Below are 22,807 nucleotides of genomic sequence, written 5' to 3'. Positions count from 1 at the left end.
GAGAAACAGACACTGCATGAAGCAAAGAGACATTCAGCAGAACTGCTAATGTTCACACTGGCGTCTGAAGTCTGACAGTGAAGCGCCTCTGTGTACAGGCCAGAAAGGCCTGGTTTGGGAAATGAGAGGCAGATCTTGGGGCAGGGGCAGGAAGTTATTCGCTTCCGGCTGTGCATCAAAGCCCAGCAAACCTTAGTCGCAAACTGTCTGTAGATGGTTATGCTGCTGACACTCACACACATTAAATACACTTCTTTTAATTAACTAGAACATATGAATCAAATGCATTAACACCAAGCCTGAACCAAGAACCTGTGAGCAATGTCATCACAAGAGCAGAGCCGGTCCAGCAGGGTTAGCCATGGCATGAGGAGTGCAAGGAACCAAACTAGAATAAAAGTCATCTTGCTGTCACTAACTTTATCAGGCCACTTATACCAGACCTCCATATGAAACAATATGGCCTATGTGGAATGGTCACAGAGCAGCTGTTAATTAATTAATGTCTAATAGCTAGAATGAAACTATTTCAGATCAAGTTGGTATGCTGTTTACTACCTGAAATGCAAGACATTGACTCCTGCAGTGGTAGTCATTCTGGCCATGGGTAAATACCAGGGGTGATATTTACCCAAATTATTTATCCAAGAGCTGATCTGACAGTTTACGTGCATGGTCATCTTCAGTAGTATTTGGGTTGAGGCACTTTTGCTGGCAGTTCCTAGATATGAACACGTGACAGCAGGACTCTATCAGGGGTGTTTTCAGTCAGAGGTTTCCAGCTGTAGATCTACAAGGTCAAGAGTTGGCAGACCGTTACAGAGCAGTGCAAGATACATCTGTCTGGTCAAGGACTGACAGACTCCTGCTGGTGAGGTTTCTCTCAGGATGGACTGGAGCAGTACAGTGAGGTAGGTAGGTGCTGGCTATTGAGGGCAATTTACTTTAATCTGTTCCTTGTTTTCAATTCAAATCATGTTCTCAGATGTCACAATGAGCAGCACATGACAGTTAATAAATAATTTTTTTTAAGCCTCGTTTCTCACCCCCCGTAGTATTTCTCGGCACTTTCAAGTTTTATAGTATTTAGAAAAGTCTGCTCAAAATTTATTTTGTGTTCTCCTGGAGGTAACCCAAAACATTTGAGCAGTGACTCATTTAATCTCTGGCAATAATATACAACCATTTACCATCTTGATCATTAAAAAAGGCCAAAACTATAGGCCATCATTTCACTGACAGCTAAACTATCAACAAGCAATATCGGAAATGCTGAGGAAATAACCCAGGCTCACCTACCTGAGGACACATGCTTCAAACACAAGAACAAAACACAGAACTCTGACATTTTGTTTGATGCAAGACTAGATGAAATGGTTCATTTGCAACTTTCTGGTAAATACATTTTTTTAAAATGCATGAAAATCAACTCTCCTTCCCCGCCCCCGCCTAATGATCATCATACATAATAAACAGACTTTCAAAGATTGTTTACTATGAAGAAGGGAGTGTTTACTCATTGGGAAGCAGCAGCACACTGAAGACAGCTGTAGCCAATTGGTGCAATGTGCACAATCCCCCCCACAAAACCAACCAAACATTCAAGGTCAAGATTATTTAGGGAGCTGTGGCTCCAACCCACCTCAGAAAAGAGTAAGGTTTTGAAAATGGGGAGTGGGTGGATCAATACAAGTTTATGGCTTGAAGAGCTTAAGTGACTGTGTATATGCACCTTTCCCCTTTGAGTAGTGTCACTACAGATCCCACAGCTGGGGAGATTAATTAGTTGTTCTTGCACTTCCCTCCTTTAGAGATTTGTTAATTCCAGTTAATTGTTCTCCAGCATTGGGAATCAGACCTAGCTGTCAAATCGAGAGGAACACTTCATAAAGGTACAAATAGAATACTGGGCAGTGGAAATGCATCTCTCTGTAACTATTCATGAGACTTTCTAGGGAAGTTGCTTTAGGCCTGGGTCTACATTATGAGTTTATATCAAGTTTAGCAGCGTTAAATCGAATTAACCCTGCACCCGTCCACACAATGAAGCCATTTACTTCAGTATAAAGGGCTCTTAAAAATTGATTTCTGTTCTCCTCCCCGACGAGGGGATTAGCGCTGAGGACAGGAGGAGCAATCGAGATGAGAGGTGGCGGCAGGAAGATCAGAGGAAACAGGATGCAATTCTGGGGCTACTGCGGGATCAAACGGACATGCTCCGGCATCTGGTGGAGCTTCAGGAACGGCACAGGATCACAGAGTGCCGCTGCAGCCCCTGTTTAACCACCCTCCCTCCTCCCCAATTTCCATAGCCTCCTCACCCAGACGGCCAAGAATGTGGGGGAGGCTCCGGGGACCAAACCACTCCACCCAGTGACAGCCCAAGCAACAGAAGGCTGGCATTCAACAAGTTTTGAAGTGGCTTTTTCCTTCCCTCCTCCCACACCCAACCTGGGCTACCCTGTCAGTTCTCTCCCTATTTTTATAATCAATTAATAAAGAATACATGGTTTTTAAACGATAGTGACTTTATTTCCTTTGCAAGCAAGCTGTGATCGAAGGAGGGAGGGTGGGTGGCTTACAGGGAATGAGTCAACCAAGGGGGCGGGTTTTCATCAAGGAGAAACCATCAGAACTGTCACACTGTAGCCTGGCCAGTCATGAAACTGGTTTTCAAAAGCTTCTCTGATGCACAGCGCTTCCTGGTGTGCTCTTCTAATCGCCTTGGTGTCTGGCTGCGCGTAATCAAAGGCCAGGCGATTTGCCTCAGCCTCCCACCCCGCCATAAACGTCTCCCCCTTACTCTCACAGAGATTGTGGAGCACACAGCAAGCAGCAATAACAATGGGAATATTGGTTTTGCTGAGGTCTGAGTGACTCAGTAAAGTGCGCCAGGGTGCCTTTAAACGGCCAAATGCACATTCTACCACCGTTCTGCACTTGCTCACCCTGTAGTCAAACAGCTCCTGACTACTGTCCAGGCTGCCTGTGTATAGCTTCATGAGCCATGGCATTAAGGGGTAGGCTGGGTCCCCAAGGATAACTATAGGCATTTCAACATCCTCAACGGTTATTTTCTGGTCTGGGAAGTAAATCCCTTGCTGCAGCCGTTTAAACAGAGTAGTTTTCCTGAAGACGCGAGCGTCATGAACCCTTCCCGGCCATCCCCATGTTGATGTTGATGAAATGTCCCTGTTGATCCACCAGTGCTTGCAGCACCATTGAAAAGTACCCTTTGTGGTTTATGTACTGGCTGCCCTGGTGCTCCGGTGCCAAGATAGGGATATGGGTTCCACCTATTGTCCCACCAAAGTTTGGGAAATGTGCAGGTCATAGTAGATGGCTTTGCTGCAATGGGATTCCCTGAGTCACTACCTTTGGTAGCAGCAGCTCAGTGATTGCTTTGGCTACTTGTATCACAGCAGCCCCCACAGTAGATTTGCCCACTCCAAATTGATTCCCGACTGACTGGTAGCTGTCTGGCGTTGCAAGCTTCCACAGGGCTATCGCCACTCGCTTCTCTACTGTGAGGGCTACTCTCATCTTGGTATTCTGGTGCTTCAGGGCAGGGGAAAGCAAGTCACAAAGTTCCATGAAAGTGCCCTTCCGCATGCAAAAGTTTCGCAGCCACTGGGAATCGTCCCACACCTGCAACACTATGCTGTCCCAACACTCTGTGCTTGTTTCCCGGGCCCAGAATCAGCGTTCCACGGCATGAACCTGCCCCATTAACACCATAATCTCCAAAGCGCCGGGGCCTACGCTTTGAGAATTCTGTGTCCATGTCCTCATCACTCTCGTCACCGCGCTTCCGTCAGCTCCTCCTCGCCTGGTTTTTCAGGTTCTGGTTCTACATAAACTGCATGATCATGCATGAGGTGTTTATGATGTTCATGACTGCTGCGTTGAGATGAGCAGGCTCCGTGCTTGCCGTGGTATGACGTCTGCACTGAAAAAAGGCACGAAACGATTGCCTGCCATTGCTCCGGGGAGGGGCGACTGACAACGTGACTTACAGGGAATTAAAATCAACAAAAGGGGGTAGCTTAGCATCAAGGAGAAACACAAACAGCTGTCACACGGAATGGCCCCCTCAAGGATTGAACTCAAAACCCTGGGTTTAGCAAGCTGTTGATTTCATGGAGGGTACGGGGAGCAAATGAATACAAAACAAATCTGGTCTATTTCTTGTTTTGATCCGTTCCATCTATCTTTTACATCTTAGGCTGGCAGCAGACGGTGCAGTACGACTGCTAGCCATCGTCATCTCCTGGGTGCTCGGCAGAAAATGCCACATTACGACTGCTAGCCATTGTCATCTCCTAGGTGCTCACCAGGAGACGGTACAGTACCACCGCTAGCCATCGTCATCTCCTAGGTGCTCACCAGGAGACGGTACAGTACCACCGCTAGCCATTGTCATCTCCTAGGTGCTCACCGGGAGACGGTGCAGTACGCCTGGTAGCCATCATCATCTCCTGGATGCTTGGCGGAAGATGGGAATGACCTGGCTGAGTCACTCCTAAGTCTGCCCAGGCGCCCTGACCAACCTCACCGAGGTCGGCTAAAAGAGCACCCAGGAGTACGATGACAACGGATACCAATCGTAATGCACCGTCTGCTGCCAAAAGGCAATGAGCTGCTGCTGTGTAGCAATGCAGTCCCACGTCTGTCAGCACCCAGGAGACATACGGTGATGGTCAGCTGAGAGGGCTCCATGCTTGCCGTGGTATGGCGTCTGCACAGGTAACCCAGGAAAAAAGGCGCAAAATGATTGTCTGCTGTTGCTTTCACGGAGGGAGGGAGGGAGTGAGAGGGGGGCCTGACGACATGTACCCAGAACCACCTGCGACAATGTTTTTTGCCCCATCAGGCACTGGGATCTCAACCCAGAACTCCAATGGGCGGGAGTGACTGCGGGAACTATGGGATAACTACCCACAGTGCAACGCTCCGGAAGTCGATGCTAGCCTCCGCACTATGGATGCACACCGCCGAATTAATGTGCTTAGTGTGGATGCATGCACTCGACTTTATACAATCTGTTGCCAAAATTTGAATTCTGTAAAATCGGAGTAATTCCGTAGTGTAGACATGCCCTTAGATAAGGTGAAGTATGTGTTTTAAGACTTTCAGACACAGGGACACCTGCAAAGTAGGTGATCATAATGCTTGTGTATGATGAAGAACCTTGATACCTTGCAATGGTGACTGGTGCTTTGTGTGCTGTCTTATCTATTAGGCATTTGCAAAGTTTTAGCCATCAGAAAATCCATGATCAGAGATGTTATGCCACTGCTTTCCATCCCCCTCAGATTTATCCACATAAACTCAGCCTAATCCAGGCAATTTTCATATGGGCTTTGCCCTATCTAAATAAAAGCTAAGAGCATAACATCTAACCTATTCAACGTAGCCTCTTCTGGTGCTAAGTGAAGTTTAGGGAAGAATATGTGGAGATTAATGGACTGGTTAAAATGGAAATTAGAAATCACTTTAGTCAGCTATTTAGGGTGCTGCACAAAGCCACCTTCCCCTAATGGCTCTCTGTATAAAAGAGGGCTGGCCCTCAAGACTTGGATCTCACAGACTCTCCTGGCTGAGGTCATCACTGCACGGAACACCGATCTGAGGGATAGAGGTTCAAATGGCGATTTTATTTTAATGTCATGAGCATTAGGATTTAAGTCACAAAACAGCGGCAACTCACAAATAGGTGAAAATACATATTTAGCGCTTTCAAAAATTTCTTCACAACAGAATGTGCAAACACTGAAGACCCTTCTATTAGAGGCTGGTAAGCAGATCTGATTGCCAAACGGTCCATAACAGGGGCCAGGGTAACAGTCCAGGATTGGAGGACTTGTGTCACAGAATAATGCTGCTGCAAGAGACCTGCAATGGGAAGTTTTTGCTTTAAGCACAGGTTTTCCATGCTGGGGGGATTATTATTAATTATTACGCCTCCCCAGAAAGATTTTCTGCACCATATATCTATGTTCAAGTCAGAGCTCAACAAAATGCCAACATGAGACTTCAAGGCTCAGAGATTTTGGATCTAGAGGAAGAGCCCAGCACTGGTCCTCAGACAGATCTGGAAGCGCCAGTATTAGAACTGGAAGTTCTGGTAGCAGGGCTAGGAGTTGTCAGAATGAGATGCAACAAGCCAAAGTTGGAGCTCTTGATTTCACCTGAACTCTGTCCTGTCTGATTCTGTGAAGATACTGAAGCAAACCCAAAGCAAATCAGATTTAACATGTCAGACAGGTAGTGTTTCTCCCCCTTTGCTTTCCTAACCAGCCTTGCAGGTTACTAACACATATAATGAAGTTGTCACATATATCTGTATTTCAATGTTCTCATTGCATCTATAGTGTAAGGTTGTGTTTCACAAAGTAAGCCACTCCTGCTGCCTTCCTGGTTAAGTGAGAAGGTGGGTTTCATGCAAGACAAACTGAGAAGTGGAGTTCTGTGCTGTGCTGGTAGACAGCTAATTTGGGTCTTTACACTTACACATAACAGCAGAGTTTAAAAAAGCATCTTCTCCCAGCGAGGAGGAAAAATTCAAGTTTTGACTCCAAAGAAACCTTCTCAGTTTTGCACAATGTTTGCTACGTAGTTTGTAACTTCCAGAGAAGTCCAACAAAGCCAAGATTTTATTTAAACTACTGAAGTCCACTTGCCAGAAGAATGCACAGGATGCTTTCATAATTTATATTTCCATTAGGCGACCTCCCCTCCCACTCAAAGAGGACTCTGTCCCATGCAGAGATAGAAACAGTGATCATCTAAGAGTTTGTTGTTGGGGTTATTAGAGACAGCTTTATGCATGTGTTTAGGTGATAGATTTGTTTCCTCCCCAAGAGATGGAATGGGTCATAAAACTAACAGCACACCAAACATTAAAGGAGACAAACTATAAATTGTGCAGATATGGCTATAAACTATAGCACTCTCAACCTCCAAAACAGAATTGAATCTAATCTCATGGGTAAGTGAAAAAGTGGGTTTCATGCAATGATACAACAAACAGAAGTGGGGCTCTGTAAAGTTCGGATACACAGCCCTAGAATTTTTGGTTTAAAAAAAAAAATCTGATTTGCCCCATTCTACTAAGAGTGCAAAAAGATGATTGCTTTTGAGATATGTTGATGGCTTAAAACTTCAAGACTAACAAAATATTGTTTGTAAGCAGCACTGAGAGGGAGATGAGGGAAAATATAATTTATAACAATCATTAAGTTCCAAACAACAGGGGATAATTAACCAGTCCGATGCACTCATTTAACAAACAAGGCTTGTGGAGTAACCATGATGCCATTCAAGCAAGACTCTGCTTAGTAGACGACAGCAACTACTTCCAGAACCATTCATTCTCAACGTTCATTTTACCCAGGGCTGCTGCTGGAAATGTATTTTTTAATAGAGAATGGTTACCGACCCTACAGTAAATGGGGTTCTTTGAGAGGCTGTACTCAGTGTGGAACCTACTGTAGAGGCATATGACTGGAAGTTGTTTTTTTAAAATAGCGGTGTTTGTTAGGGTGGGCATGCACCCTATGCTGCCTCATGCTCCCATATGAAGGCATAAAGGATGGAACAGCCATGACTTTTCCCTCAATTGAAACCCACGTTGCTGAGGACTGCGAAAGCAGGAACAGAAGGTGGGCTGTGGGATCTACACTGAGTACAATATCTCGAAGAACCACAGTTACTGCAAGTTAAGTAACCATTCTGTCTTCTTCAAGTATGTGTCATCGTGGATTTGACTGTAGGTGTCCTCCCTGGAGAGCCAGAGTGAGGAGTTTCAGCTGTGTCAAACAGTGACTGAAGTACTGCTCTCCCAAACTGGACATCTCACCAGGCTGCCATGTCAAGTGCATAATGTTTAACAAAAGAAGTGGGCCGCTCCACGCGGCTGCCTTGGGGCTCTCAGAGACTGGCACATTTTTGAAACAGGTGGAAGATGCTGCCAGTGCACGGGTAGAGTGTGCCTTGATTTCACAGGGAGAGACTCACCAGCCAAATAATAGCAGGTGGAAATGGTAAGTGGTTCACGCAGTGAGAGTCTCTGTAACAAGATAGCCTGACCTCTTGCTCTCCATGATATGGCCACAGAGAGGCAGGGAGACGGCCTGAAAGTTTATTTCTGTTGAGCTAATAGAACAAAGCTTTGGAGATGTCAAAAGCTGCTTTCCTCCCAGTGAGCGCAGCGTCAGAAAGAAGACTTAAAATAATCAATAGGCTTAGGTGGAATCCTGAAACCGCCTTAGTGTGGAACAGTAGGAACATTATACAGGCCAATCTGATAGTCCTCGACCCCAGGATGCACTTGTGAAATTTCAGGCTGTCTCAAGACCATGTGCCTTGCATTTGCAGATGGGTCAGGTGGGTGCCCCAGCCTCCTCTTGATGCATCTGTGCTAAGAGTCATTGTTGTGAAGAGAACAGAAAATGGCACTCCTTTCTCAATTACCGAATCTAGCCACCAAGTGAGCTCTCGTGGGACTTGAGGCAAGACTGATCCTCCTGTTCATGAGACAGCTGCCAGGGGAGCCACAGTTGTAAAGGTAGTAGGTGAAGTCTGGCAAGCAGCATCATGTATGTGCATGCCGACATGTGGCCTAAATGTCACAGGCACCTACTTACTGTTGTTGGACTAGCCCACGGGTCTTTTACCGCTCACTGGAGGGGCTGGTACCTGTCCTCTGGCAGGTAGACTCTTGCCGATCTTTAGCTGATTAAAGCTCATATCAACTTTATCAGCTGTGATCATGTGAGGAAATGGTTTTTCATAGTTCACCAGAAGACCTAGTTGAGAGAACAGGAAAAGGATGTATTGCAAGGCTGTCACAGTCTGCTGTTGGGACTGCCCCTCTTCAGCCAGGTAGATGTGGATTCCTTGTCTTCTTAAATTGTGGCCACGGCTGCCAGGCATTTTGTGAACACGCTGGGTGCCGTGGAGAGTCCAAAGTGTAGAACCCTGTACTGATACTGGTTGGTCCACATCGGCCCCCTCTCACCAATTCTCAACACTGTGTGGGGATTGGTGTACTCCTTTCTGAAGGCTCTGCAGCGTTGGCCTTATGGAAAGGCAGGGATATCCTTCTCTAGCTTCTGCACTGGTGGTCAGAGCAGCCCTCTGGGGGCGTGATTTCCATATCAGAGGTGGCAATGCTTGTTTCAATGCTGGAGCCAATGTCTGTGCCAGATCTTTTCTCCATGCTAATTTTAGTCATTGTCTATCTGCTCGAGAAGACACTGAACAATCCTGGCTTGTCCACTAGTAGGATTCTGGAGTCAATTTCCTTGGGTCTGACAAAAATTTCAAGGACTGACCCAGAAGATGGAGTGTCAGCCTCGCATCTAATGCATTACAGCAGAGGACAAGCGTACCAAGCATCTGCTTGGAATATCCAATTCCCCCTGGCAAGAGAGAGACATACTGTCTCTCTTCAGGGGGATCTGTCCATTCTGCAGTGGACTAAACCTGAAACCACAGATTTTCAGTCTGACACAAGGAGTCCTGTACAGAGAAACAGGGGTGGGGGCAGGGTCTGACCAATAGAGTTTGGTCCAGACAGATTGGATCAGTTCATGGAGGTCATAGATCAGAAGTGGTTTGGAAGACTGTGGAAGGTTTTGAAAAAGTTTAGAACGAGCTAAGAACTAGTGGGTCGGATCCTTGCCATGTTCCGTCCAGCTGCGATAAGCGCTATGAGTAGGATGACCAGATGTCCCGATTTTATAGGGACAGTCCTGATATTCAGGGCTTGGTCTTATATAAGTGTGTAGTGAGGCAGAGTGGCCTCCCTCCTCTGGGGTGAGTGGGAGTCCACTATACTCCCCTCGGAGGGTGGAGCCTAGGTCACTCCGCCCCCCTCACCAGAAGTACCGGGGCTGGAAGTATAAAAGGCAGGCCCTGCAGCCTGTCAGGGCAGAACCTGCAGAGGAGGGGGATGCTCCGCCTGTTCTGCAGCAGCCCAGAGGGGAACCTACGCCTGGCTGTGCCCGAGGACTGGCCCAGAGTGCTCGCCACTGTGTACCCTTAGGAGCCAGGCAAGGCCTGGAGGCCAGAGGTACCAACCCCTGGGGAGGCAGGAAGTAGCCTAGGGCCAGCCACAGTGCTTTGGCTGCAAGGCCGAGTGTGGCTGAGTCGGCGTGTTGCAGCTGGATCCCTTCTAGGGTCCTGGGCTGGGATGTGGTGGAGTAGGGTGGGCCCGCATCCCCCTGGCCCCCACCCTGGGTGGCCAACTCCTGCCTGGCACTGGGAAGTTCCTGCTGTGGAGAAGGCACCTCCCCTCCCCATGCACCCACCTGAAACTGCATTGTTTGCTGGCCTCCAGGAGCCCAGGATCCAGCCGCTTTAAGACTGGATTCTTTGCTGGCTGCCTGAGTGCCCAGGTTAAAGCCAGCCGCTTTGAGGCTGCTTGCTGCAGGTTGCCTGAACCTCCGGAAGCTCAGGCCCCAGCCAGCTTTAAGACTGTATTGTTTGCTGGCTGCCTGAACCACTTCAAGCCCAGGCCCCAGCATACCCATAGACTGTTTGCTGGCTGCCTGAGCCCTGCCCAGGCAAGAGCCATCCCCGAGACTGTTTTGTTATGGCCTGCCTGAGCCTCCTCAAGCCCAGGCCCCAGCCCACTTATAGACTCGGTTTAAGGGCCGGCAGCTTGAGTTGCCCAGATTGGGCTAATGCCTGTCGGGGACTGTGTGTCGCCCAGCCCTATTGTGGGCTCTAGACTTTCCTATGGACTCTGGTTCTGGCCAAACAAGACTGGACAGAGTGGCCTCCCTCCTCTGGAGTGAGCGAGGGTCCACTACAAGGTGCCTATTACCCTCCACCCCCATCCCAATTTCTCACACTTGCTACCTGGTCAGCCTAGCTACAAGTGAACTGAGGGAGGGTCACAGCTGCCCTGCCCTTATCTCCTAGGATATGGGAGCACCCTGATAGACTCTGCTATTCAAAAAAACTCTGGTCTTGAATGCACCCCTACAGTGGGAGGGCCCCCCCCCCACGTTTTTTAGCTCTTAGACTTTATACAAGATGGTATATTGTTGGGCTGTCTCCTCCCAGAACTTCAGAAGCTCTGGGAATTAACTACACAAATTAAAAAAAAAAATCAAGCCCAGGCCTGTGTGTCTCAGCTCCTTCCCATCCTTGAGTTTCATTGGCCTTTAGGAGCAACCAACAACTTATTTTCAGAAAGTTACTAGCAGAGTAGTTTTTCCATGCTGCAAGTTACCCTGGCTCTACAGTCTAACAAAGCTAAAGCCAACGTTCGCTTTCATTACCCCTGCACTTAAATCTACCTAATAGACCAACACAGCAACTCATCTTTCACTAGGATGCATACTCTTCATAAATCACACTGGTGAGACACTAAGGCAAAATTCAGCTGATTAATCGTTCACCCATCAGATTAACTGTATATCCTATTATGAACCACACTGTCATTCATTCATAAGCTCTATGCATCTCTTTCTCAGTATATACAAGTCTACATATAAATCTCGGGGCACATAAAAAAAGTAACATCACAACTACTCAAATAGTAGTCACATTGGTTTATTACTAATAATATTCTAGCCCAAACCCTTACAGTCACAGCTGGTTGGGAAATTATTCCTACTTTTTCCCATGAAACATTTCAAAGGTGGTTGGTTTTTTTTTAAATGTAGTCAGAAGGGCACTTACTGATACTGGCAGAAAAGTTTTAGAGTATGTCATATGTATTAAATCTCCATCTCTTATACACGAAGTGTCTGCATGTACTCACAACAGTTAACAAAAGACCTTATTTTTAGCTTCTTGACAACTCAATCGAGTCCACCTCTGCAAACCCTAACTGAAACTCTACCCAAATGTCTGGCGTATGTTTAGCTGCTTGAATAGAAATGGGGGTGCTCTCACACGTTAACTATGAGTGCAGTATAAGAATCTAAACAAAATAAAACGCACCACGATAATCCAAAGGCTGGTGCCACCCTTTGAACTCTGATCTTTAACATCTGATCAAAAGAATCTCTCTTTAGACTGGTAAACCGCACTGAACAAGTTTTCCAAGGATAATAAATTTTTATTTGACCATGTAACCCCAGTGCATCCGGCTAAACTACAGAGAATTCTTATTCCCATTATCCTAGAACCATAAAAATTAGAGATATGAAAAACTAGGACATCTAGTCCACCTCCCTGGCAATACAGGATAGTTTCCTATAATACACAAGACTTCCACTCATTTCCTTTAGGAGGCCATTTCACAATTTATTACATCTGTCAGGAAATATTCCTTTAAATGTCATTCAGTGATTTCATAAGGAGAAACCACCTTAATCTTTCATGAAGGCCAACTCTGGTTGCACTCCTAGAACAGTTGTCTGATTAGCAGCAAGGGCTGCCGGGACCTTTGGCTGAACTTCTTCCTTGAAGAAGGGTGAAGCTGATCCACTTGGGCTTTGTTTATAAATTAGCTGATGATTTCAGGGAGCACTTGTTATTTTCAAGTGTCTTGGTCCTGCTCGTATCCCTTACTCGTCTGTAACAGGGTCAGGACTCACTACCGCTGGCGCCTCTTGCTGGTTGCTCCGGGAATTAGCTCTCGTCAGCTGTGGAGCGCCCTCTGCGTCTGGTGTCTCGCCCATTGTCTGCTCTGCTGGTTAAGGATCCGCATTGTTCCCTGCTCAGCGGCGTCCGCTTCAGGACACTGCTCTCTGGCAGCGCCCACTATTCCATTCTCACCCCATTCTGGGGAGAGGGGGGGGGTTAACAGCAGTCCTTCGGCTTGCACCTGCCCCAGTGGCCAACCACAACCCCAAAGTCTAGCCCCTCACCTCAGGGCAAGTTGCAGTCTGTCTCAGCCACACTCCTCTGTGGCCAGCTGCAGTGCCAGGGGGGGAACGAGGGGACCCAGGCCCACATGCTACTCTGGGTACCAACCCAGGGACCCTCTAGTGGCAGTCTCTCTGTGCCCTCCTTCTCTCCCCTCTTGTCCACCTATCTGCCCTGGGCCACTTCACCTTTGGCCCCGTGCACCTTCTCGACCCTTTTTAGCAGGGCTGCAGCCTGGCAGGTAACTGGGCCGGAGCTCTCCTCTGCTCCCCTGAGCCTGCCCAGCACTGCTCTGTCCAATGTGTCACCTCCTTCCCTCAGGAGCCAGTCCTCCTCCCTTGCTAGTTAGGAAGAGACTCCCCTCTCCTTTGCTAGGCAGCCTTTATATAGGGCCCAGCCCCGCCCTGATTGGCTCTCCACAGGCCTTTGCTTATTGGCTGCTGGTGTGTGCAGCCTCTCTGGCCTGTTCCAGCCCTTTTTCTCATGGAGTGGGGCAGCCGCCCCACTACACCCTCTATGCATTGTGACAAAGTTCCTCTTCTACCTTGGTGGGTCCTGCGCTTCTTGGCGGATTTGCTCACTTCAGTGATCTTCTCCTCTGGTGGAACCCACAGTCTGGGTCAACTCCTCCTGTGTCTGATCAGGAGTTGGGAGGTTTGGGGGGAACCCGGGCCCACCCTCTACTCCGGGTTCCAGCCCAGGGCCCTGTGGATTGCAGCTGTCTATAGTGCCTCTTATAACAGCTGCATGACAGCTACAACTCCCTGGGCTACTTCCCCATGGCCTCCTCCAAACACCTTCTTTATCCTCACTACAGGTTCTTCCTCCTGGTGTCTGATAATGCTTGATGGTATGATAATTCCTCAATCCTCCAGCAGCACACCCTCTCAGTCTCAGCTCCTTGTGCCTCTTGCTCCCAGCTCCTCACACGCACTTCTCTCCTCTGGCTCCTTCCCCCTAGACTGGAGTGAGCTCCCCTTTTTATACCAGGTGTCTTGATTAGCCTGTCCTGATTGGCTGCAGGTGCTCCAATCAATGTAGCTCTTTCCGGTGCCTTCTAGAAAGTTCTTAATTGGCCCCAGGTGCCTTGATTAGCCTGGAGCAACTGCCATTTTGGTTCCTATGGTACTAGGGATTTGCTTAGCCTGGAGCTAACATACCTGCTCCTCAGTACTTTCCTGTAGCCATCCGGCCTTGCTCCATCACAGCATGGCCAATTAAATTACCATCTACATCTAATGTCACCGAAAATTCATAAATTTTGGCTTGTAAAATAAACTTCACTTTAAAAAAAATATAATGGTCACACGGTACCCCTGCTTGTTTTATAAACCACTCAACCCAACTTTACGCCTCTCATCCTACATCTGCCTGGCCAACTGTGTTTTGTTAACCTTGGGAAGAGCATCTGGGTATGCACCTCTACAGTCTGAGTTTTCAGTCCCATTTTAGTAAAGAAGTCTTCTAATTTTCATTAACCCTAAAAAACATCTAATTTTGCAAGTTATTTCCCTGGCTGCACTTTTCTTCGAATACTCACCAAAGTCTTTTGCGTAACACCGCTCAAAACTTGATAGCATTACAAATGGACTCAGTAGGTAGTTCATATGCAGAATCTCTCTGAGGTAATTATCTGGCTCCTATCACCACAGTATCTGAGTGCTGCACAATCTTTAATGTATTTATCCTCACAATATTCTGTGAGGTAGGAAAGCACTGTCATCCTCAGATGGGGAACTGAGGCACACAGAGGCTATATGATTTGCCAAAGATCACACAAGAAGTCTATGGCAGAGCAGGTCTCTTAAGTCCCTGAGCTAGAACCCTGACCTCTAGCTCATTCTTCCACTAGAGTTAGAGATTGCTTTATCCTATCTAAACTTTTCCTTTTCTGAGTTTATTTCCACCATAGAGAAACATTTACTTCATATTACTTGGTCTCAGAGGATATGGGGATTTGCTAGAACTTATTTTTTCACTGAATAATCTAGCAGAATTTTAACAGTGATATAAAGCACCTTCAGTCTCTTCCACACGAAACCCAAGTGTTTTTTTGTAATAGTGTTAGGACACTAGTGATGTCTACCAGCAAAATCTACACCGGGGTAGGCAACCTATGGCACGTGTGCCAAAGGCAGCACACGAGCTGATTTTCAGTGGCACTCACATTACTCGGGTCCTGGCCACTTGTCCAGGGGGCTCTGCATTTTAATTTAATTTTAAATGAAGCTTCTTAAACATTTTAAAAACCTTATTTACTTTACATACAACAATAGTTTAGTTATATATTATAGACTTCTAGAAAGAGACCTTCTAAAAACATTAAAATGTATTACTGGCATGCGAAACCTTAAATTAGAGTAAATAAATGAAGACTCGGCACAGCACTTCTGAAAGGTTGCTGATCCCTGATCTACACAAACCCCAGCAGACTCACACAGAAGTGCTTGAAAATATAAAAACACCCCTTGCCTTTGTGGAATTTCCCTTGGAACTAGTTATTCTCCCTGACCCCACTGTTAAATGTGTTTTTCTTCCAGAAAAAGCTTTCTGCTTTCTCAGCAACTAAGTGCAATTAAAAAAAAAAAAAAGCCAATAAAAGGATGATTTTTTCAAAAGTTAATCTACACTGCAAAACAATGCCATTGAAAGTTACCATGCACAAGGTAGCGCTGTTTTAGCAGTATACTATATAACCAGCAAAGGCCTGATGCATCAGTACCTCTCTGGGCTGATCAAACGTGGGAGCTCCAAGTTGTCAGTGTCTGATTCTGCTGATGTGGAACTTTTTAGTCTACCCAGCAGTTTGCATAATATTACCTATCGTATTCACAGGCAATCTAGTTTTAAAAACTAATAGTGCAAATTAACCCATTTGCCTTCACAGTGAGAAAACTCGTTTTTGAAAAGAATGAGTTCACTCTTTTTTGCTGTCCTAAGAAGTTGCAGCAACTATTGTCCCAAGCGAAACTGAAGGACAAGCCACAGCAGAGGCAGAGCTACAACTATGCACATAACAGGACTTCCCCTGAGAGCAGGTACATCAAATGTTGCCCAGTACTAAATCGAACACATAATACTTAACAAGAATCTCTTTAGTAAAGAGGAGAAGAAAATATGTTCACTCATGCTATGCATGTGTCCGTTAGCAATTCCAATCACGCTTTCATCCCCTTATCCAGGGTTTTCAATTTTTTTGAGCAAATGTAGATTTACTTATATAACACCAACAGCTAAAACAGAGACAGTTTACCTGACAGGTGCCAGTCAATGTCCATCTCCCATTCAAAAGTGCATGCTCTACCGTGCCAGGAGTTTGCACTATTCTAAATTTTGCTCTTGCAATCATGAGCTCTTCAAAGCACAGACCCTCTCTTACTACGGGAACGTACAGGGCCTAGCACACTGGTCCCTGAAACGTTACCACCACCCTAGGCCATTTCTCACCATACCAGCTGATGCATAACCCATCACTCACCTTTGGACAGGTGATCTCAGTCTGTTGAATCATTATAAGGGCAGATGCAATCAGAGCTCCTTGACGCACGTAGTTCACAGGATCATTTGTCATTGGCTCAAGCAAATTAATTGCTTCCTAAAAACCAAATACACAAATTAAGCTTATTACTTTTCAAAGAGCAGGTTTCAGTCAGTCTAATGAAGGGTTATTGAATTAGGCCCATCAGCAAGGTGGCAATGAGGTACAGTTTACTATATCATTTATATTTTGCCATCACTGCGATATCTGGGCACATTTTTACAGAAACGTGCACCCACGCTAGTGGACTTTTGCTCAAAGCTAGAGGAGTTAAGAGGAATTTGCTGAACAAAACAATGCCAGAATGACCAAAATCTGTATTTCTTGCATGCAGAAATGTGAAAAGTATTTGGCAGGTTAGAATTATTGACAATAATGATCAAAATACCATACGTTGTACTTATATATCTTGTTCTCACCTCACTTATACACTGCTTCCCTTTCTAGTGAGCACAAAGGTAAGTAAATGTTACCTTCAGTTTACCCAAGGCGTAACAGGCACAGAGGTGTCAAATGATTTGCCGAAGGTTATACAGTGAGTCAACAGCAGAGCCAGTACTACAACATAGGCCTCCTAACTCCCAGTCCTGTGCTTTATCCACTAGACCACAAAGCTTTTCATTCTAAGAAAGAACATATTTCACTTCTAATACAAGTGGTGCTATCTCCACAGATATACACATTTGGTGGATCTATGTTCTGAAGACCAATATGCTGCTTCAGAACTTATAATTGCTTTCTTTAGAGTCCATGGTTTGAGGTCAGAAAATTCTTTGACAGTTACTAGTGTAAAGCCAACATGACAGACAATAGATGAGTTACTAAGCTCAAAAGCATGATCAACAAGTATTTCAGCATTGCACGTGAATTACGTACAGAAACAAGAACTGTCCAGAAGAGACAGTTGGGTCATTACACTAAATGAATCTATTTCCCTATGTTAAGTTCTCCTCACACCTTCTATGGGCCATCTTAATTATTACTTCAAAAAGATTTTTCCTCCTGCTGATGATAGCTCATCTCAATTGATTAGACTTTTCCTGTTATGCATACTTCCACCTTTTCATGTTCTCTGTATGTATAAATATCTCCTGTCTGTGTGTTCCATTCTATGCATCCGAAGAAGTGAGCTGTAGCTCACGAAAGCTCATGCTAAAATAAATTTGTTAGTCTTTAAGGTGCCACAAGTACTCCTGTTCTTTTTGTCCAGAAGAGACAATCTATTGTATGTATGCTGCTTATGGATACCCCGCACTCTTGTTCCTTTCTGTAAAGTAGGTGTCAATTTGGTATGTTGGAAAACTGAGTATCATATACACTTTTAATCTCTATCCACAGGAGCTCAGCCACTTGGTAAGTCATCCTTTAAAATACTCTTCTAATTGCTTACTAAAAACAGTTATTACAAATCAAAATTATATTTTCAACAGAGCTCTTCAAGAGCAAGAGTAAAACTAAACAGAACAAAAAAGTGTCATAACTACTTGTATGTCCTTAGGTCTCATGGGCTAGATCCCACAGAGGCATCTATGGGGCATTCTGCAATATTTTGGGGTTGTCTTTCAGAAAGGAATTCATCCAGGTGAATGCAGAAACACAGAATGCAATAGCTGTTAGTAATACCTAGTTTGTTCATAAACATTCCTAGGACTCCACCTGCTCTATGGTAAACATCAAATTACTTTACAACTTAATTACTGCACTACAATCTTCTGATTGTAAACTGGATTCCATCCTGTTTTAACTATGTCTTGTGCAGGGCTTCCATACTGGCAATGTCCCCACCAATGTCGACATTTCCTAGGAATACATCAGAAAAACTGACATCATCAACTTGACTTTGACCAGAATACTAAAGCCAAGAACCATTTCTAGGTATTACATTGCAACATCAGACCTACTTTTTGCCATGTGAACTTTCTGAATCCACGCAGTTTACTTTTAAAAGGCTGTGCTTTGTCTTCTTACGTGTATTAATTTGTGCCTCACAGTAACATGTGTTACTGTGTTCAATGCTATTTATAGAATATGTATGATGGAAGTGCCCTTCAGCCTAACAAAAAGCTTAACTTCATTTCCAATCTCTCAAGTTACGAGGCATTAACTTAGCCTTTAAAACATGCTGATATAAGCCCCAGAAGACACACTGTAACGTAAACAGATGCTTCAGATCTTTATTTAAGAAATAAAAATAAAGCACAGAACGTTGGCCAGACAGGTTCTATTATCTTGATCATACAAATTATCTGGAAATAAAACAGATGTGGATTGTATGACTAAGAGCATTTCCATTAAATTAACTTTTCAGATGCAGCATGTCAATGAACATTAGTTTCTCAATGCCATATTCCATTTGAAAACAGTAACTTGGAAGAAAATGTGGCTTCCAATTTGCTTTCAGGCTACATGCAAAGTCAGTTTATGAGTGCAGACACAGAATGTCATAACTGTGTGAACTTCAAATAGGTGTTGTATTCATGAGTGTGCAGGAACGTATAAGAATCTAGGAATGGATTTTTAGAAAAGTCTGGGAAGCGGGGGGAGGGGTGGGGGTGTTGTGGAGATGGGCATAAAACTGGAAACCACAGATGAAGTTCTTGATCTTTATGATCCACCAGAAAAACCTTGTACTACACCAGACTGAAATCTGCTAATCTGATCAGTTACAATTTAGTAGCAGTAAATAAAGTTTTATTTCCTAACTATTCCCCACCCACTGTGACAGCTAAACACTATACATAGTGCTTTCTCCCCTAAGAAAAAGAACCCTCAATGTACAAGCATTTAAAGTGCAAAATGTTCGAGGAAGCTTCGTTTTTGCAATTTGACTTTGCTATGTGGCTATTGTGCCTATTATGAAACATGGAAAAGAGTGTCAGGATAATGCACATGATTTTGTTTTTCCCACTCAGTGCTAAAAAATAAAAAATGGAAGCCAAAAAAGGTCAAACTCTGGGGTAAACCACAAATGTTTGTGTCTTGGAACAAATGATTTGTACATGTCTGGATATGTCACAACATGCAACCCAACAAGTTAATTGGCAATGGACTAGAGTTAAAAAACCCTTTACTATAGACAAACTCTAAGAGGGTGGAAATTGTGAACAAATATATTTTGTTCTGCCTCATCTACTTGCTCTTCCTACAACCAGAAAAAATGATTGCTTCACTCAATGCAATAAAGCACAAAAGCAGAGGAAATGCTGACACACTCCAACTGGCTGGAACCCACGTGTGCGAAATAACGTTCTATTTCTTCGATACTTTTCAGGAACGTATCTGTAGAAGGAAAGATAGCAGAAAGAGCCTTAGAGTAGCTATCATTGGCTTTTTGTCCTTACCTTATTTCCTGTGCCAGCACAGCAGATGCCCAGAGCCATGGCAGCCCCATAACGCACATGTGGGTTGTAGCTTTCTGACAGCAAAGAAACTACACTGGGACACTGTTCAGGAGTCCTAGGGAAAGACAAAAAGAATAGCTCGATTTATTATATCGTTTGAGAACTTAGGAGTTTTACCTGACTATACTGAAAAAATAAATCCTCCTTCCACATAATTTGCACACGGTGCCTTTCTGAGTAAGCTATACTACTGTGCTAGATAAGGACAGGCATGCCCTGTGAACTTCCCTCTGTAAAGTGCTCTATTGTGCACAGCAGATGACACACACAAGTCCCACCGGTAATAGTTTATAGATAACTGATAGTGTTTCTTGAAAATGATTAGAGTGCTGGGGTTAGACAGAAGTCCTCTTTGTCCCTCAAACCCACACACCAGTGGCAATAGCAGCACAATTCTGGATAGAGAGAAGTGCAGAATCCATAATCCATTCAGTACTTTGTCTCATTTGGATATTAGTTGGTCTTAGGTTGGACATTAGGAAAAACTCCTAACTGTCAGGGTGGTTAAACACAGGAATAAACTGCCTAGGGAGGTTGTGGAATCTCCATCTCTGGAGATATTTAAGAGTAGGTTAGATAAATGTCTATCAGGGATGGTCTAGACAGTATTTGGCCCTGCCATGAGGGCAGGAGACTGGACTCGATGACCTCTCGAGGTCCCTTCCAGTCCTAGAATCTATGAATCAGTCAGTTGACAACTGTAGACTTAAAATGGTATAGACCCAGCCCATTTCAAATATGCCAGCAGTAGGCTAGGCCTGTCAATTCACTACAGTATGCAAAGCAGCACGCAAGCCACTCTCAGATGTGGGGATATTAATTTCTCTCCTGCATTTACAGATCCTATTTTATTATTCAATTAATCTGAGAGACACATACAACTCTTCAAAGTACTGTGAACTGCCTGTTTTAACAGTTCAGGCTAGAAAAGCAGAAGTTCTTCAAAGTGAGCCTACCGAAGTGAACTCTCTCCATTCAAAAGGAGACAGCGTTCTCTTCACAACCAAAGGTCCGAACTCATGAGCACTACAAATTGCACTCACATTTGTCAAGGCTAATCTTTTAAATACAGCCTGCTTGACAATGCTACTGATAATGGCAATATACTGAGAACAATTAGCACATACGTGTTCCTGAAAGAGAGGGAAGGGAAACTTTGGGTCATAGTTCAGTCACTGCAGCCATCTAGATATTTCTATAGTGCCCATCACTGTACTATCTAGGCACATCTCACGATACCTTCCATTCTCGACTGCTCTTTGTATGGATGCCTGTAATGTTAAACCCAGATTTAACACCACGCAACTTAACCCAGTTTATATTAAGAGGCAGCAGTATCTAATAATTTGACCAGGAGGTGAGCCAGGAACACCTGGGTTCTAGTTTTTGGTTTTGACTCAGTGTGTGACCTTCGGCTACACACTTCATCTCTCTGCAACAGCTTCCTCTCTGGAAAAACGGGGATAGAAAACTACCTCACGGGGGATTTGTGAGGATTAATGTTTGCACACAAGTAATACATGACATCTAGAGTATTTAAAAGGTCAGCATTCCATCAAGACATCCAGATCAAACAATGAGCCAGGTGAACGCCAGAACAAAAGGACAATTTACAATTCAACATTTTTTTTTATTTTAATGTACACCTAACGTCTGGGAGTGGCAACTGTGTCTTCCTCTGTTCTGTACAGGACTGACTTCATTGACCATAGTTAAATTACTACATGACCAGGTCCCAAATCCACTGTCTACAGACACACAAACAGCTTCTACTCCGCTATTCTGTGCTGCTAACCTTCCCCTCACAAATTCTTCCAACAGCCCTCATTGCTATCTTCATCGAAACTCCCTTATCCACCCCCTCTGTTGCCTCCCACTGCCAACTAACATCCGCTGTTGCCTGCCATTTCTGCTTTTAATGCTGCTGAAGCCGTTCATCTCGATAGGCCTCTCAACCATCCAACAGTAATGGCAGCAAGTGGTTGTATGGGGATAAGATGGTTGGCTCTCATAATTCAGAGGGAAAGCCATGAATTCTGAGCAAGTGCACGCCCCCTCTGCATAGCCACATAGATCGCTTCCCCTTCCAGCAATATCCCATTCTGCTTCCAAGACTCCCTCACTGAAACCTATAGACAGCACAGAGATGATCCAGTCCAGCTCTTTCGGAAAAACAATGACAACAGTTGAGAAGAAAACCCAACAAAAGGAGAATGACGTAAGTTTGTCAGGCTGGGAGCTCGCTGTCTCTAAGATGCAACCTTGACTAAGAATGTAAATAGAGGGAGGAAGAGCTCAGGGTCAGTTAAGGGAACTGTGTTGGATCCTTCCTTGCAAGCTAGCGGTAGGTGTGAGGACTATATAAATTATAAGAACTCACAAAATGACTTATCTTTTAGCTCAAACAACAGCTCAAACACTGACAGTGTCTTTAAAAAACGACCTGTTGTGGAGGCAGGGAATGACTAATCCTTTAATAAATGAGCCTAAGCATTCAGCTGTGCAGAACATTTAGGCTGGTGTACTAATGTTCTTAACACCTTTGTGTTTGCTTTACTTCAACAAAAGTTCAACAGGCAGACTGCAAGCCAAAGTCTAGAAAAACATCTTTGGCAAAGATACGATTATACATTTTGCTAGCATCAATAGCCAGGTGCATTAATCATGCTGTGAAACCTAGTTTTCTGAACCTGAATTCAATGACAAATGCTTCAGAGCTAGATGTTCTAGGATAGCCTGCTACTAAAAATTTGGGATTACTTTAAACCAATTTATTATAGAACTCTCAGACAGATCTACAACAATTAAGATGACTTCTGACAATTATTTGGAATGCTTTTATCTATAGCCCATTATTAAAGTAGTCAAATGCTATTTTGGGTGGTCCTATGTCGACCCACTTTTGGAAAACAAAATGTGAAACAGTCAGTAATGAAGTCTGATGGTATTTTCCAAACACTTGAAATGTGCAAAGCTAAATATACCTGTCTGAGTAAGGAAAAAATATTAGCAATTAAACTGATCCAAATATTTACTC

At 44.6% G+C, this 22,807-nt stretch overlaps 1 protein-coding gene across 2 annotated transcripts in view; it reads right to left on the bottom strand.

Moving 5' to 3' along the window:
- The window catches only part of PSMD1 (proteasome 26S subunit, non-ATPase 1), a 123,326-nt gene that overhangs the window by 27,168 nt on the left and 73,351 nt on the right, over positions 1 to 22,807 (bottom strand). For both annotated transcript variants that reach the window (XM_039488381.1, XM_039488380.1), the window contains exons 17-18: positions 19,711 to 19,825; positions 16,310 to 16,426 (exon numbers count right to left, since the gene is read on the bottom strand). In XM_039488381.1, the coding sequence (XP_039344315.1) occupies positions 16,310 to 16,426; positions 19,711 to 19,825 (232 nt within the window). The remainder of the gene's footprint in view (positions 1 to 16,309; positions 16,427 to 19,710; positions 19,826 to 22,807) is intronic.

Source organism: Mauremys reevesii, linkage group 9, assembly GCF_016161935.1.
Source record: "Mauremys reevesii isolate NIE-2019 linkage group 9, ASM1616193v1, whole genome shotgun sequence".
Lineage (NCBI taxonomy): Eukaryota > Metazoa > Chordata > Testudines > Geoemydidae > Mauremys > Mauremys reevesii.
The sequence above is the reverse complement of the archived record's forward strand: the minus strand, read 5'-3'. Positions and strand labels throughout refer to the sequence as shown.